This window comes from Oncorhynchus mykiss, unplaced genomic scaffold, assembly GCF_057628025.1.
Source record: "Oncorhynchus mykiss isolate SJ-2025 unplaced genomic scaffold, ASM5762802v1 scaffold103, whole genome shotgun sequence".
NCBI lineage: Eukaryota > Metazoa > Chordata > Actinopteri > Salmoniformes > Salmonidae > Oncorhynchus > Oncorhynchus mykiss.
Genome location: NW_028322102.1, coordinates 77,501 through 90,000, shown reverse-complemented (window position 1 = coordinate 90,000; position 12,500 = coordinate 77,501). Strand labels below are relative to the sequence as shown.

The following is a 12,500-nucleotide window of genomic DNA, read 5'->3' as shown; positions in this document are numbered from 1 at the left end:
TTTACCTCCTCTCGGGATGGTTATGTATCCATGTGGATGTGTGTGCTCCTCTCTCCTTGGATCAGTGTTTAATGTTATCCAAACTAGGGAGGTGAACTCCCATTCAGGCTCTCTGCACAGGATGTATAGTATGAAGCAGCAACGTGGTCAGTGATTGGTCACGGCCAATACAAAGCTCACCATAATGGTTTTCTGTCGCATCACAATCACTCATCAAACTATGTGTATTAATGATCTCTATGGGGGGGGGGGGGGGGGGGGGGTAGGAAAATCAATGATGTGGTAATATTATTAACTGTGGGGTGAAGGTAATAGAGGTAGATGGCAGGTAGTCTGACGCTTTGCCTCAATGTTAATATACACTTTAGATTCAAACACCCTCTACCCTACCCCATTATTTCATCACCTAGCACTCTCTCCTCTCTCGCTCTTTTCTCTCTCTCTCTCGCTCTCTCTCTCCTTTCTCTCTCTCTCTCGCTCTCTTTCTCTCCTTTCTCTCTCTCTCCTCTCTCTCTCTCCTCTCTCGCTCTTTTCTCTCTCTCTCTCGCTCTCTCTCTCTCCTTTCTCTCTCTCTCCTCTCTCTCTCTCCTCTCTCGCTCCTTTCTCTCTCTCTCTCCTCTCTCTCCTTTCTCTCTCTCTCTCTCTCTCCTCTCTCTCTCCTCTCTCTCCTCTCTCCCTCTTTTCTCTCTCCCTTTCCCTCACCTCTCTCCCTTCATTCTCTCTCCCTTTCCCTCTCCTCTCTCCCCTCTCTCTCTCCTCTCTCTCCTCTCTTTTTCCTTTCTCTCTCTCTCTCCTCTCTCTCTCTCTCCCTTCTCTCTCCCTTCATTCTCCACTTTCTGCAACATCTAATGCTGATGTTCTTTCATTCCATTACTCTTCTCATTCAGAATATATAGAAGGGTCAATTGCTGCTTTTACGCGGCGAGGAGCGTTGCTCTGACCGGGGGCGCAGAGCGCTGAGACGGCTGGCTTAACCATGATGAATCACCCGACGCTTTCATTTACATGCTGCAGACCCACATCGAGGTCCATTAGAAGGGCAAATCAAATATTTATGTTTGTTTTATTGAAACTGCTAGATTCCATCTCTGTTTCTGCCATCGTCTCATGAAGGGGGGGGTCCTGAGTGGTGCGTGAGTAAGGCTATCTAAATTCCCTCTCACCTGTACGCTAAGAGGCCGACAACGTTATTTGTGAAAGTGGAAAGAGGTGTATTTCCTGGATTGTTCGCGTGTGGGGGGGGGGGTGTTAGGACTACATATGTGGTATAAACCCGTCCAAACGGACAGACAGGGTGCTCTGAGAGGGACAGCTGTGTGTTCGGAGCACCGTTGCCCAGGCAACGTTTTTATTGGTAACAAGAGATAGTTTAAAGCGTTTACTGAAATAAGAAAATTCTGCATAGATATTTCTCTCTCCGCTGAGACAAAACTAAAAAAAATGGAATTAAAACTCTGTGTCGTTGTTTGTGTCGCACTGCTTTGCTTTATCTTGGGCCAAGTCACAATTGTAAATGAGAACTTGTTCTCAACTAGCCTACCTGGTCAAATAAAGGTGTTCTCAACTAGCCTACCTGGTTAAATAAAGGTGTTCTCAACTAGCCTACCTGGTTAAATAAAGGTGAAACAAATAAAGGGCTATAATAGTTCACTCTCAGTGTCAGTGGAAATCTGAACTGAGAGAGTAACACCCCACAGTGTTAGAAACTAGATATCTGAACTGAGAGAGTAACACCCCACAGTGTTAGAAACTGGATACCTGAACTGAGAGAGGAACACCCCACAGTGTTAGAAACTGGATATCTGAACTGAGAGAGGAACACCCCACAATGTTAGAAACTGGATACCTGAACTGAGAGAGGAACACCCCACAGTGTTAGAAACTAGATATCTGAACTGAGAGAGTAACACCCCACAGTGTTAGAAACTAGATACCTGAACTGAGAGAGGAACACCCCACAGTGTTAGAAACTAGATATCTGAACTGAGAGAGTAACACCCCACAGTGTTAGAAACTGGATACCTGAACTGAGAGAGTAACACCCCACAGTGTTAGAAACTAGATATCTGAACTGAGAGAGGAACACCCCACAGTGTTAGAAACGGGATATCTGAACTGAGAGAGGAACACCCCACAGAGTTAGAAACTAGATATCTGAACTGAGAGTGGAACACCCCACAGTGTTAGAAACTAGATATCTGAACTGAGAGAGTAACACCCCACAGTGTTAGAAACTGGAACTCTGAACTGAGAGAGTAACACCCCACAGTGTTAGAAACTGGATAGTGGCAGTTGGTGATACGGTTGAGCTAGCCTGCTAATAGATATTAGCATAATATCCGTTATTAGTCTCAGCGGTGGTCAGTTCTATCTGAACCACTCAGGACCTACAGGGACACGATAATCTCTGAACAGGTTATTAAGAAGGGTCCCTGGCTCTGCACGCCTCAAATGGGAAATTAGCACGTTTTTCTATTAGCCCGGCAAACAAGTCACGATACAACGTTTCAAAAAAGAAAATGAGGAAAAATAGATATATTTAATCAAAGAATCTGCCCCCAAAAAATGTTTAAATAGTAACGATAAGCATAGCATGGGCTTTTCCTTTTATGTCACACATCAAAACAAGAGGCCTGTGATACATGTTAACCACCGGGGGAACCTGCGGGCGGCCGGCCCACCGGGCGGCTAACCGCTTCTTTGTTGGGATTCAAAATGGAAGAAAAATAAATAAAAAAGCATCAGAGAGAGAGAGAGAGAGAGAGAGAGAGAGAGAGAGAGAGAGAGAGAGAGAGAGAGAGAGACATAGAGAGAGAGAGAGAGAGAGAGAGAGAGAGAGAGAGAGAGAGAGAGAGAGAGACAGAGAGAGAGAGAGAGAGAGAGAGAGAGAGAGAGAGAGAGAGAGAGAGAGAGAGAGAGAGAGAGAGAGAGAGAGAGAGAGAGAGAGAGAGACAGAGAGAGAGAGAGAGAGACAGAGAGAGAGAGAGAGAGAGAGAGAGACCCTGCCGTCAGTGGGACGTTAAACGTGTGGACTTCATTTATTAACCTGCTAAGACAACGACTTATAACGGGAAAGCTTTGTAAACAAAAGATTAAACCTGGATCTAGCTTTGGAAAATGAAAGGAAAACAAGAGCGGGAATAATCAGAGATCAGACAAGGGCCCTGCTTAGATTACAATCACCATGGTTACTGGACTGGAAAACTGTTTAATTGAACTATTTCGCCCAACGCAGGAAGTTTGTGCACCTCTCTCTCGGAATCCAAACAAATGTACCACATTGGACAATACACACTGACTGGTGTGTGTGTGTGTGTGTGTGTGTGTGTGTGTGTGTGTGTGTGTGTGTGTGTGTGTGTGTGTGTGTGTGTGTGTGTGTGTGTGTGTGTGTGTGTGGGGGGAGGGGATAGTGTGTGTGTGTCTTGTTATCCCCCTTTCGCAGCATTGTCTCTGAGTGATTGAATAATGATGACTTGCCAAAAGAGATTGCCTGCTCTAACTCATCTGGGCACTGAATTGGAACACAGTGTTGAATTTCTATAATAAACAGACAAACGGTTAGTTTTTGTGGTTGTCTCTCCCTCCCTCCCTCCCTCCCTCCCTCAGACCCAGATGTACTGACCTTCGGTAACCTCTCTCTCTCTCTCTCTCTCTCTCTCTCTCTCAATTCAATTCAATTCAATTCAATTCAATTCAAGGGCTTTATTGGCATGGGAAACATGTGTTAACATTGCCAAAGCAAGTGAGGTAGACAACATACAAAGTGAAAATATAAAGTGAAAAACAACAAAAATTAACAGTAAACATTACACATACAGAGGTTTCAAAACAGTAAAGACATTACAAATGTCATATTATATATATATATACAGTGTTTTAACAATGTACAAATGGTTAAAGGACACAAGATAAAATAAATAAGCATAAATATGGGTTGTATTTACAATGGTGTGTGTTCTTCACTGGTTGCCCTTTTCTCGTGGCAACAGGTCACAAATCTTGCTGCTGTGATGGCACACTGTGGAATTTCACCCAGTAGATATGGGAGTTTTTCAAATTTGGATTTGTTTTCGAATTCTTTGTGGATCTGTGTAATCTGAGGGAAATATGTCTCTCTAATATGGTCATACATTGGGCAGGAGGTTAGGAAGTGCAGCTCAGTTTCCACCTCATTTTGTGGGCAGTGAGCACATAGCCTGTCTTCTCTTGAGAGCCATGTCTGCCTACGGCGGCCTTTCTCAATAGCAAGGCTATGCTCACTGAGTCTGTACATAGTCAAAGCTTTCCTTAATTTTGGGTCAGTCACAGTGGTCAGGTATTCTGCCGCTGTGTACTCTCTGTTTAGGGCCAAATAGCATTCTAGTTTGCTCTGTTTTTTTGTTAATTCTTTCCAATGTGTCAAGTAATTATCTTTTTGTTTTCTCATGATTTGGTTGGGTCTAATTGTGCTGTTGTCCTGGGGCTCTGTAGGGTGTGTTTGTGTTTGTGAACAGAGCCCCAGGACCAGCTTGCTTAGGGGACTCTTCTCCAGGTTCATCTCTCTGTAGGTGATGGCTTTGTTATGGAAGGTTTGTGAATCACTTCCTTTTAGGTGGTTGTAGAATTTAACGGCTCTTTTCTGGATTTTGATAATTAGTGGGTATCGGCCTAATTCTGCTCTGCATGCATTATTTGGTGTTCTACGTTGTACACGGAGGATATTTTTGCAGAATTCTGCGTGCAGAGTCTCAATTTGGTGTTTGTCCCATTTTGTGAAGTCTTGGTTGGTGAGCGGACCCCAGACCTCACAACCATAAAGGGCAATGGGCTCTATGACTGATTCAAGTATTTTTAGCCAAATCCTAATTGGTATGTTGAAATTTATGTTTCTTTTGATGGCATAGAATGCCCTTCTTGCCTTGTCTCTCAGATCGTTCACAGCTTTGTGGAAGTTACCTGTGGCGCTGATGTTTAGGCCAAGGTATGTATAGTTTTTTGTGTGCTCTAGGGCAACAGTGTCTAGATTGAATTTGTATTTGTGGTCCTGGTGACTGGACCTTTTTTGGAACACCATTATTTTGGTCTTACTGAGATTTACTGTCAGGGCCCAGGTCTGACAGAATCTGTGCATAAGATCTAGGTGCTGCTGTAGGCCCTCCTTGGTTGGTGACAGAAGCACCAGATCATCGGCAAACAGCAGACATTTGACTTCGGATTCTAGCAGGGGGAGGCCGGGTGCTGCAGACTTTTCTAGTGCCCGCGCCAATTCGTTGATATATATGTTGAAGAGGGTGGGGCTTAAACTGCATCCCTGTCTAACCCCACGACCCTGTGTGAAGAAATGTGTGTGTTTTTTGCCAATTTTAACCGCACACTTGTTGTTTGTGTACATGGATTTTATAATGTCGTATGTTTTACCCCCAACACCACTTTCCATCAGTTTGTATAGCAGACCCTCATGCCAGATTGAGTCGAAGGCTTTTTTGAAATCAACAAAGCATGAGAAGACTTTGCCTTTGTTTTGGTTTGTTTGGTTGTCAATTAGGGTGTGCAGGGTGAATACATGGTCTGTTGTACGGTAATTTGGTAAAAAGCCAATTTGACATTTGCTCAGTACATTGTTTTCATTGAGGAAATGTACGAGTCTGCTGTTAATAATAATGCAGAGGATTTTCCCAAGGTTACTGTTGACACATATTCCACGGTAGTTATTGGGGTCAAATTTGTCTCCACTTTTGTGGATTGGGGTGATCAGTCCTTGGTTCCAAATATTGGGGAAGATGCCAGAGCTAAGTATGATGTTAAAGAGTTTTAGTATAGCCAATTGGAATTTGTTGTCTGTATATTTGATCATTTCATTGAGGATACCATCAACACCACAGGCCTTTTTGGGTTGGAGGGTTTTTATTTTGTCCTGTAACTCATTCAATGTAATTGGATAATCCAGTGGGTTCTGGTAGTCTTTAATAGATGATTCTAAGATCTGTATTTGATCATGTATATGTTTTTGCTCTTTATTCTTTGTTATAGAGCCAAAAAGATTGGAGAAGTGGTTTACCCATACATCTCCATTTTGGATAGATAATTCTTCTTGTTGTTGTTTGTTTAGTGTTTTCCAATTTTCCCAGAAGTGGTTAGAGTCTATGGATTCTTCAATTGCATTGAGCTGATTTCTGACATGCTGTTCCTTCTTTTTCCGTAGTGTATTTCTGTATTGTTTTAGTGATTCACCATAGTGAAGGCGTAGACTCAGGTTTTCCGGGTCTCTATGTTTTTGGTTGGACAGGTTTCTCAATTTCTTTCTTAGATTTTTGCATTCTTCATCAAACCATTTGTCATTATTGTTAATTTTCTTCGGTTTTCTATTTGAGATTTTTAGATTTGATAGGGAAGCTGAGAGGTCAAATATACTGTTAAGATTTTCTACTGCCAAGTTTACACCTTCACTATTACAGCGGAACGTTTTACCCAGGAAATTGTCTAAAAGGGATTGAATTTGTTGTTGCCTAATTGTTTTTTGGTAGGTTTCCAAACTGCATTCCTTCCATCTATAGCATTTCTTAATGTTACTCAGTTCCTTTGGCTTTGATGCCTCATGATTGATTATTGCTCTGTTTAAGTAGACTGTGATTTTGCTGTGGTCTGATAGGGGTGTCAGTGGGCTGACTGTGAATGCTCTGAGAGACTCTGGGTTGAGGTCGGTGATAAAGTAGTCTACAGTACTACTGCCAAGAGATGAGCTATAGGTGTACCTACCATAGGAGTCCCCTCGAAGCCTACCGTTGACTATGTACATACCCAGCGTGCGACAGAGCTGCAGGAGTTGTGACCCGTTTTTGTTGGTTATGTTGTCATAGTTGTGCCTAGGGGGGCATATGTGGGAGGGAATGCTGTCACCTCCAGGCAGGTGTTTGTCCCCCTGTGTGCTTAGGGTGTCAGGTTCTTGTCCGGTTCTGGCATTTAGGTCGCCACAGACTAGTACATGTCCCTGGGCCTGGAAATGATTGATTTCCCCCTCCAGGATGGAGAAGCTGTCTTCATTAAAATATGGGGATTCTAGTGGGGGGATATAGGTAGCACACAGGAGGACATTTTTCTCTGTTAGGATAATTTCCTTTTGAATTTCTAGCCAAATGTAAAATGTTCCTGTTTTGATTAATTTAATGGAGTGAGTTAGGTCTGCTCTATACCAAATTAGCATACCCCCTGAGTCCCTTCCCTGTTTCACACCTGGTAGTTTGGTGGATGGGACTACCAGCTCTCTGTAACCTAGAGGGCAACCAGTGGGTCCGTCTCCTCTATACCAGGTTTCTTGCAGGATGACAATGTCTGTATTACCGATTTCTTTGGTGAAGTCCGGGTTTCTGCTCTTTAGGCCAAAGGCAGATGACCTCAGGCCTTGGATATTCCATGATAATATAGTGAAGGCTTTTTGTTCCATAGAGTGTCCAATGTTGTTGGTCGTGGTTTGGCCTCAGGCCAGTAAGTGTGAGCAGAGCCTGCTGAGCATCTGGTACATGCCATTGGCTTCGGCGAGTGTGAGAGTGGGGGTTGGGACTGTTTGCCCGCTCACTACCTGGGCGTATGTGTGGCTTCCATGTTGAGGCCCTCTTTGCGGGGGTGGGGTGCATGGGGTGGGCAGGAGTGGCATAGGTCTGACCTGGGTGGGCCTAAATGGGGTGTGGGCATGGTTGACGTGGGGGGGTGTTGATTGGTTGGGGTGGGGGTGTGGATGTGTCTGGGTGTACTGTGGTCTGGATGTAATTCCTCTTGGCGTGGGTCCTCTATGTGTAGGTCCAGGGGGGGGTCCTGCAGATCTGGGAGGGTGTCTCGCTGGTCTGGATGGGGTGTCTATTGATCTGTTGCTCCTGTGTGAAGTGTTGGGGATACGTTTGAGAGCGATGTCCTTTAGAGTTCGGGCAAAGGTGGGCACTGCTGCCTTGTAGAGGTGGACCTGGTCATAGAGGCTGTTCAAGTCCAGGGTGGAGTGGTGGGCCAGGAAAACGTTTGGTTTTGAGGCACAGTCACGGGAAATACTTGCATTTACCCGCTGTATTGTGGCAGGGTGGAAGTCTTTTCGTGGTAGCAGGGTGGAGATAACCACTTGTGCGTTGGGGAAAGTAGAAGAAGCCTTTTCAATCACTCTCTTCAGTGCTGTGGCCACTCTTTCCTGCAGTGCTCTCAGGTCGTTTGTGCCTGTGTGTATTATTATGTGGCTGGGTGAGCCTAGTTTGGCCTCAGACAGAAGGTCGAGGGCACGCTGGGTGTTTGGACACCAGAGTTTAGACACACTGTGTTTGGGAAAAAGTTTTTTTTCTTCTATATATTTCCCATTTGAGTCCATAAGTAGTACAATCTGTGTCTTGTGTTTGTCCTCAGTGGGTGTGGGGGGGTTGTCAAAAGGGCTATCAGGGTGGCTGACAGGGGGGGTGCTCAGAGGGGGTGAGAGCCTCTGGGCTTGGGGTTCTTCATTTGTCTGTTCTGCTGTGATTTCGACTCTATGGTCAGGGTCTGGTGTGGACTGTTCTGCTGTGGTGTCGAGACTTTTGTTGGGTGCTGAAGTGGGCTGTTCTGCTGGCTTCTCTGTGGGGGTGGCCACCTCTCTAGTGGGTTGTTCTCTGTCACACGCCGTCCCCATCAACTTCTCCTCCATCCCCCTCAACCTCTCCTCCACCAGCAGTCTGATACTCTCCTCTAGTGCTCTGTTCTGCTCCTCTTTCTCCTGTTGTATTTGTCTCACCACTGTCCAAAGTGCAGATATGTCTCTGTCCACCTCCAGCTCTCCGGGTCTGGTTAAGGGGCTGTTGTTGTGCTGGACTGTTGTCTGGGTCTGCGCTGACTGAAGTGTAATCACCTGCTGTTCCAGCTCCACCTGTCTTACCTCCAGCTGGGTGAATTTGTCCTTCATTTCAATGAGGGAGTGGTAATCTGTGCTGGGAGGTTGACTCTCCACTGGGGGTTGCTCATCTGTGGGGTTACATAATGAAGAGGTCTGGTCTGACCCGCTCTGTGTGGGGGTATCATTATCAAGGCAGAGCTTCTCCTGCTGGGCTAATTCTTTGATTAGGTGAAAGTCCAGCTGAAACTGTTTGTGGTTATTCTGTACCATTACTGATCCGGATTTATAGATATTTATATTACTTAACTCAGAGTCCTCGTTATCAAGTATTCTGAGTTTCCACCCCTCGTTAATCCCCCCTCTCGTAACAAAGGGGTAGTGTGCTAATATAGCACTGTGCCATGCCAGGGGATGGTTTGTGTGGAAGATGAGGTTGCTGATGTTCCCATTTTTGTAATAGTCAGCAAAAAGTGTCTCTTGATTTTCCATAAGGAGCTTCTTCTTGTGGTCTTTTCTTGCCTTATCATTCTTTACATGCAAAGGGTACTGTATTTTAATTACCTCTGAACAGCGGGAGGGAGCTTCTAAGGCCTCTCCATTTGGTTGGGGTAGACTGTGTGACTCTCCTGCCATTGTTGGGCTAATGGGCTTTGACACCTCTCACTTGACACGTCAGTGCTAGTTGAAGCTGTATCAAGCTTGGCAGAATTATGTTAGAATTCAGTCCTTATAAAGTAATGTGTATTTTTCTTCTTGGCTTTTGGAAATAAAATATTGTTTCAGACTAAACATTACTCACTCAGTTCCAGGTTGGATGGTGTTTTCAGGTTTCTGTTGTTTTCCAGAGAATTTGCTGTATAGGGTAAAAAATCCTTGGTTGTTGTGAACTTTCCAGGTGATTCCGTAATTCCGTCCAAAATGAGGTTGTAGGTTTTAAGTTTTGATTTGAAGTAGGGGTTATGTTGAAGAGGGTAGAATCCAGTATGTGTTCCTGACAAAAAATCCAAGTTTATCTAACTCCTAACCTATCTTTTTTAAAGAAAATGCTGAAAAATGCAGGAGCTCTGATCCTGACCTCTGCTCTGCCTCTCTCTCCCCCTCTCTCTCTCTCTCTCCCTCTCTCCCTCTCTCCCTCTCTCTCTCCCTCTCTCTCCCTCTCTCTCCCTCTCCCTCTTTCCCCCTCTCCCTCTCTCCCTCTCTCTCTCCCTCCCTCCCTCCCTCCCTCCCTCCCTCCCTCCCTCCCTCCCTCCCTCCCTCCCTCCCTCCCTCCCTCCCTCCCTCCCTCCCTCCCTCCCTCCCTCCCTCCCTCAGACCCAGATGTACTGACCTTCAGTAACCCCTCCCTCCCTCCCTCCCTCAGACCCAGATGTACTGACCTTTGGTAACCTCTCTCTCTCTCTGACCAGAAGTACTGACCTTCGGTAATCTCTCTCCCTCCCTCCCTCCCTCCCTCCCTCCCTCCCTCCCTCCCTCCCTCCCTCAGACCCAGATGTACTGACCTTCGGTAGCCTCTCTGGATCTCCTGGATGTCTGGGAATGACCTTCTGTAGCCTCTGGAAGCCGTAGTCGATGGTTGGCTCGTTCAAAGCTACAGAGGAGAGGACCCAAAAGACAAAGAGTGAGTATATAATGTGTCAAACGACACGCGTTAGTTTTAGTCAGGAAAGATTTGTTCAAATAGCAGTGTCAACATATGGATTTCAATGAACGAATGACTGAATGAATGTCCACATTTCTCAAGACGTTGAATTGAAAAATACATTGTTTAGAGACACGGTATATGTACATTTTGATTCCGGGAAACGAAGCCAACTCCAGACAACCACACACAGAAACAGAAACAGCAGTAGAGTGTGAATTTCAAATCAATATTATTCACCTCAAGATACTCAGAACGATACAGGCAAATAAAATGATCAAACCGTTTGTTACGTGTTAGTCAACACATTATGAACGAAGCTGTACTGGAGCACAGTGGTATAGAGGGAAAACCCCCAGCAATCACTCCTGTCACCAGCCCGACGTCTGCATCGTGGACCACTTTCTACACACGCAGATTTACAGCCAACTGGCGATGATGACATATGAAGGGTTATTGCAAAGTCTATGATTTATCCCCGGGTCCTTATTCCCCCCCCGTTCCCCGTCCAGCATATTGCCTGAGTGGAAACGAGGCAGGAGTACTTCACCTTACAATTATTTAATAATCTGTGAATGGCCGACTACAAACTGATGAGGGCCACTATCATTCTACCAGGCTTTAATGATCTGTGAATGGCCGACTACAAACTGATGTGGGCCACTATCATTCTACCAGGCTTTAATGATCTGTGAATGGCCGACTACAAACTGATGTTGGCCACTATCATTCTACCAGGCTTTAATGATCTGTGAATGGCCGACTACAAACTGATGAGGGCCACTATCATTCTACCAGGCTTTAATGATCTGTGAATGGCCGACTACAAACTGATGAGGGCCACTATCATTCTACCAGGCTTTAATAATCTGTGAATGGCTGACTACAAACTGATGTGGGCCACTATCATTCTACCAGGCTTTAATAATCTGTGAATGGCCGACTACAAACTGATGAGGGCCACTATCATTCTACCAGGCTTTAATAATCTGTGAATGGCCGACTACAAACTGATGAATGGCAGCATCACTCTTCAGCAGCACTGCACTGAGCAAACTGGCCTGAATGAAATTGCAGGCCACGAATAGTAATTAATGTGTTTTTTTGTTTGTTTGTTCACACCTCTCCACCCACCAACCCCTAACCCAACCTCTCCACCCACCAACCCCTAACCCAACCTCTCCACCCACCAACCCCTAACCCAACCTCTCCACCCACCAACCCCTAACCCAACCTCTCCACCCACCAACCCCTAACCCAACCTCTCCACCCACCAACCCCTAACCCAACCTCTCCACCCACCAACCCCTAACCCAACCTCTCCACCCACCAACCCCTAACCCAACCTCTCCACCCACCAACCCCTAACCCAACCTCTCCACCCACCAACCCCTAACCCAACCTCTCCACCCACCAACCCCTAACCCAACCTCTCCACCCACCAACCCCTAACCCAACCTCTCCACCCACCAACCCCTAACCCAACCTCTCCACCCACCAACCCCTAACCAAACCTCTCCACCCACCAACCCCTAACCCAACCTCTCCACCCACCAACCCCTAACCCAACCTCTCCACCCACCAACCCCTAACCCAACCTCTCCACCCACCAACCCCTAACCCAACCTCTCCGCCCACCAACCCCTAACCCAACCTCTCCACCCACCAACCCCTAACCAAACCTCTCCACCCACCAACCCCTAACCCAACCTCTCCACCCACCAACCCCTAACCCAACCTCTCCACACACCAACCCCTAACCCAACCTCTCCACCCACCAACCCCTAACCCAACCTCTCCACCCACCAACCCCTAACCCAACCTCTCCACCCACCAACCCCTAACCCCATCCTCTCCACCCACCAACCCCTAACCCAACCTCTCCACCCACCAACCCCTAACCCAACCTCTCCACCCACCAACCCCTAACCCAACCTCTCCACCCACCAACCCCTAACCCAACCTCTCCACCCACCAACCCCTAACCCAACCTCTCCACCCACCAACCCCTAACCCAACCTCTCCACCCACCAACTCCTAACC

At 46.3% G+C, this 12,500-nt stretch overlaps 1 protein-coding gene across 18 annotated transcripts in view; it reads right to left on the bottom strand.

Moving 5' to 3' along the window:
- Window positions 1-12,500, bottom strand: part of LOC110522569 (transcription factor COE3) — a 97,715-nt gene that overhangs the window by 22,382 nt on the left and 62,833 nt on the right. For all 18 annotated transcript variants that reach the window (XM_090228863.1, XM_090228864.1, XM_090228865.1 and 15 more), the window contains exon 5: window positions 10,318-10,406. In XM_090228863.1, coding sequence (XP_090084989.1) covers window positions 10,318-10,406 — 89 coding nt within the window. The remainder of the gene's footprint in view (window positions 1-10,317; window positions 10,407-12,500) is intronic.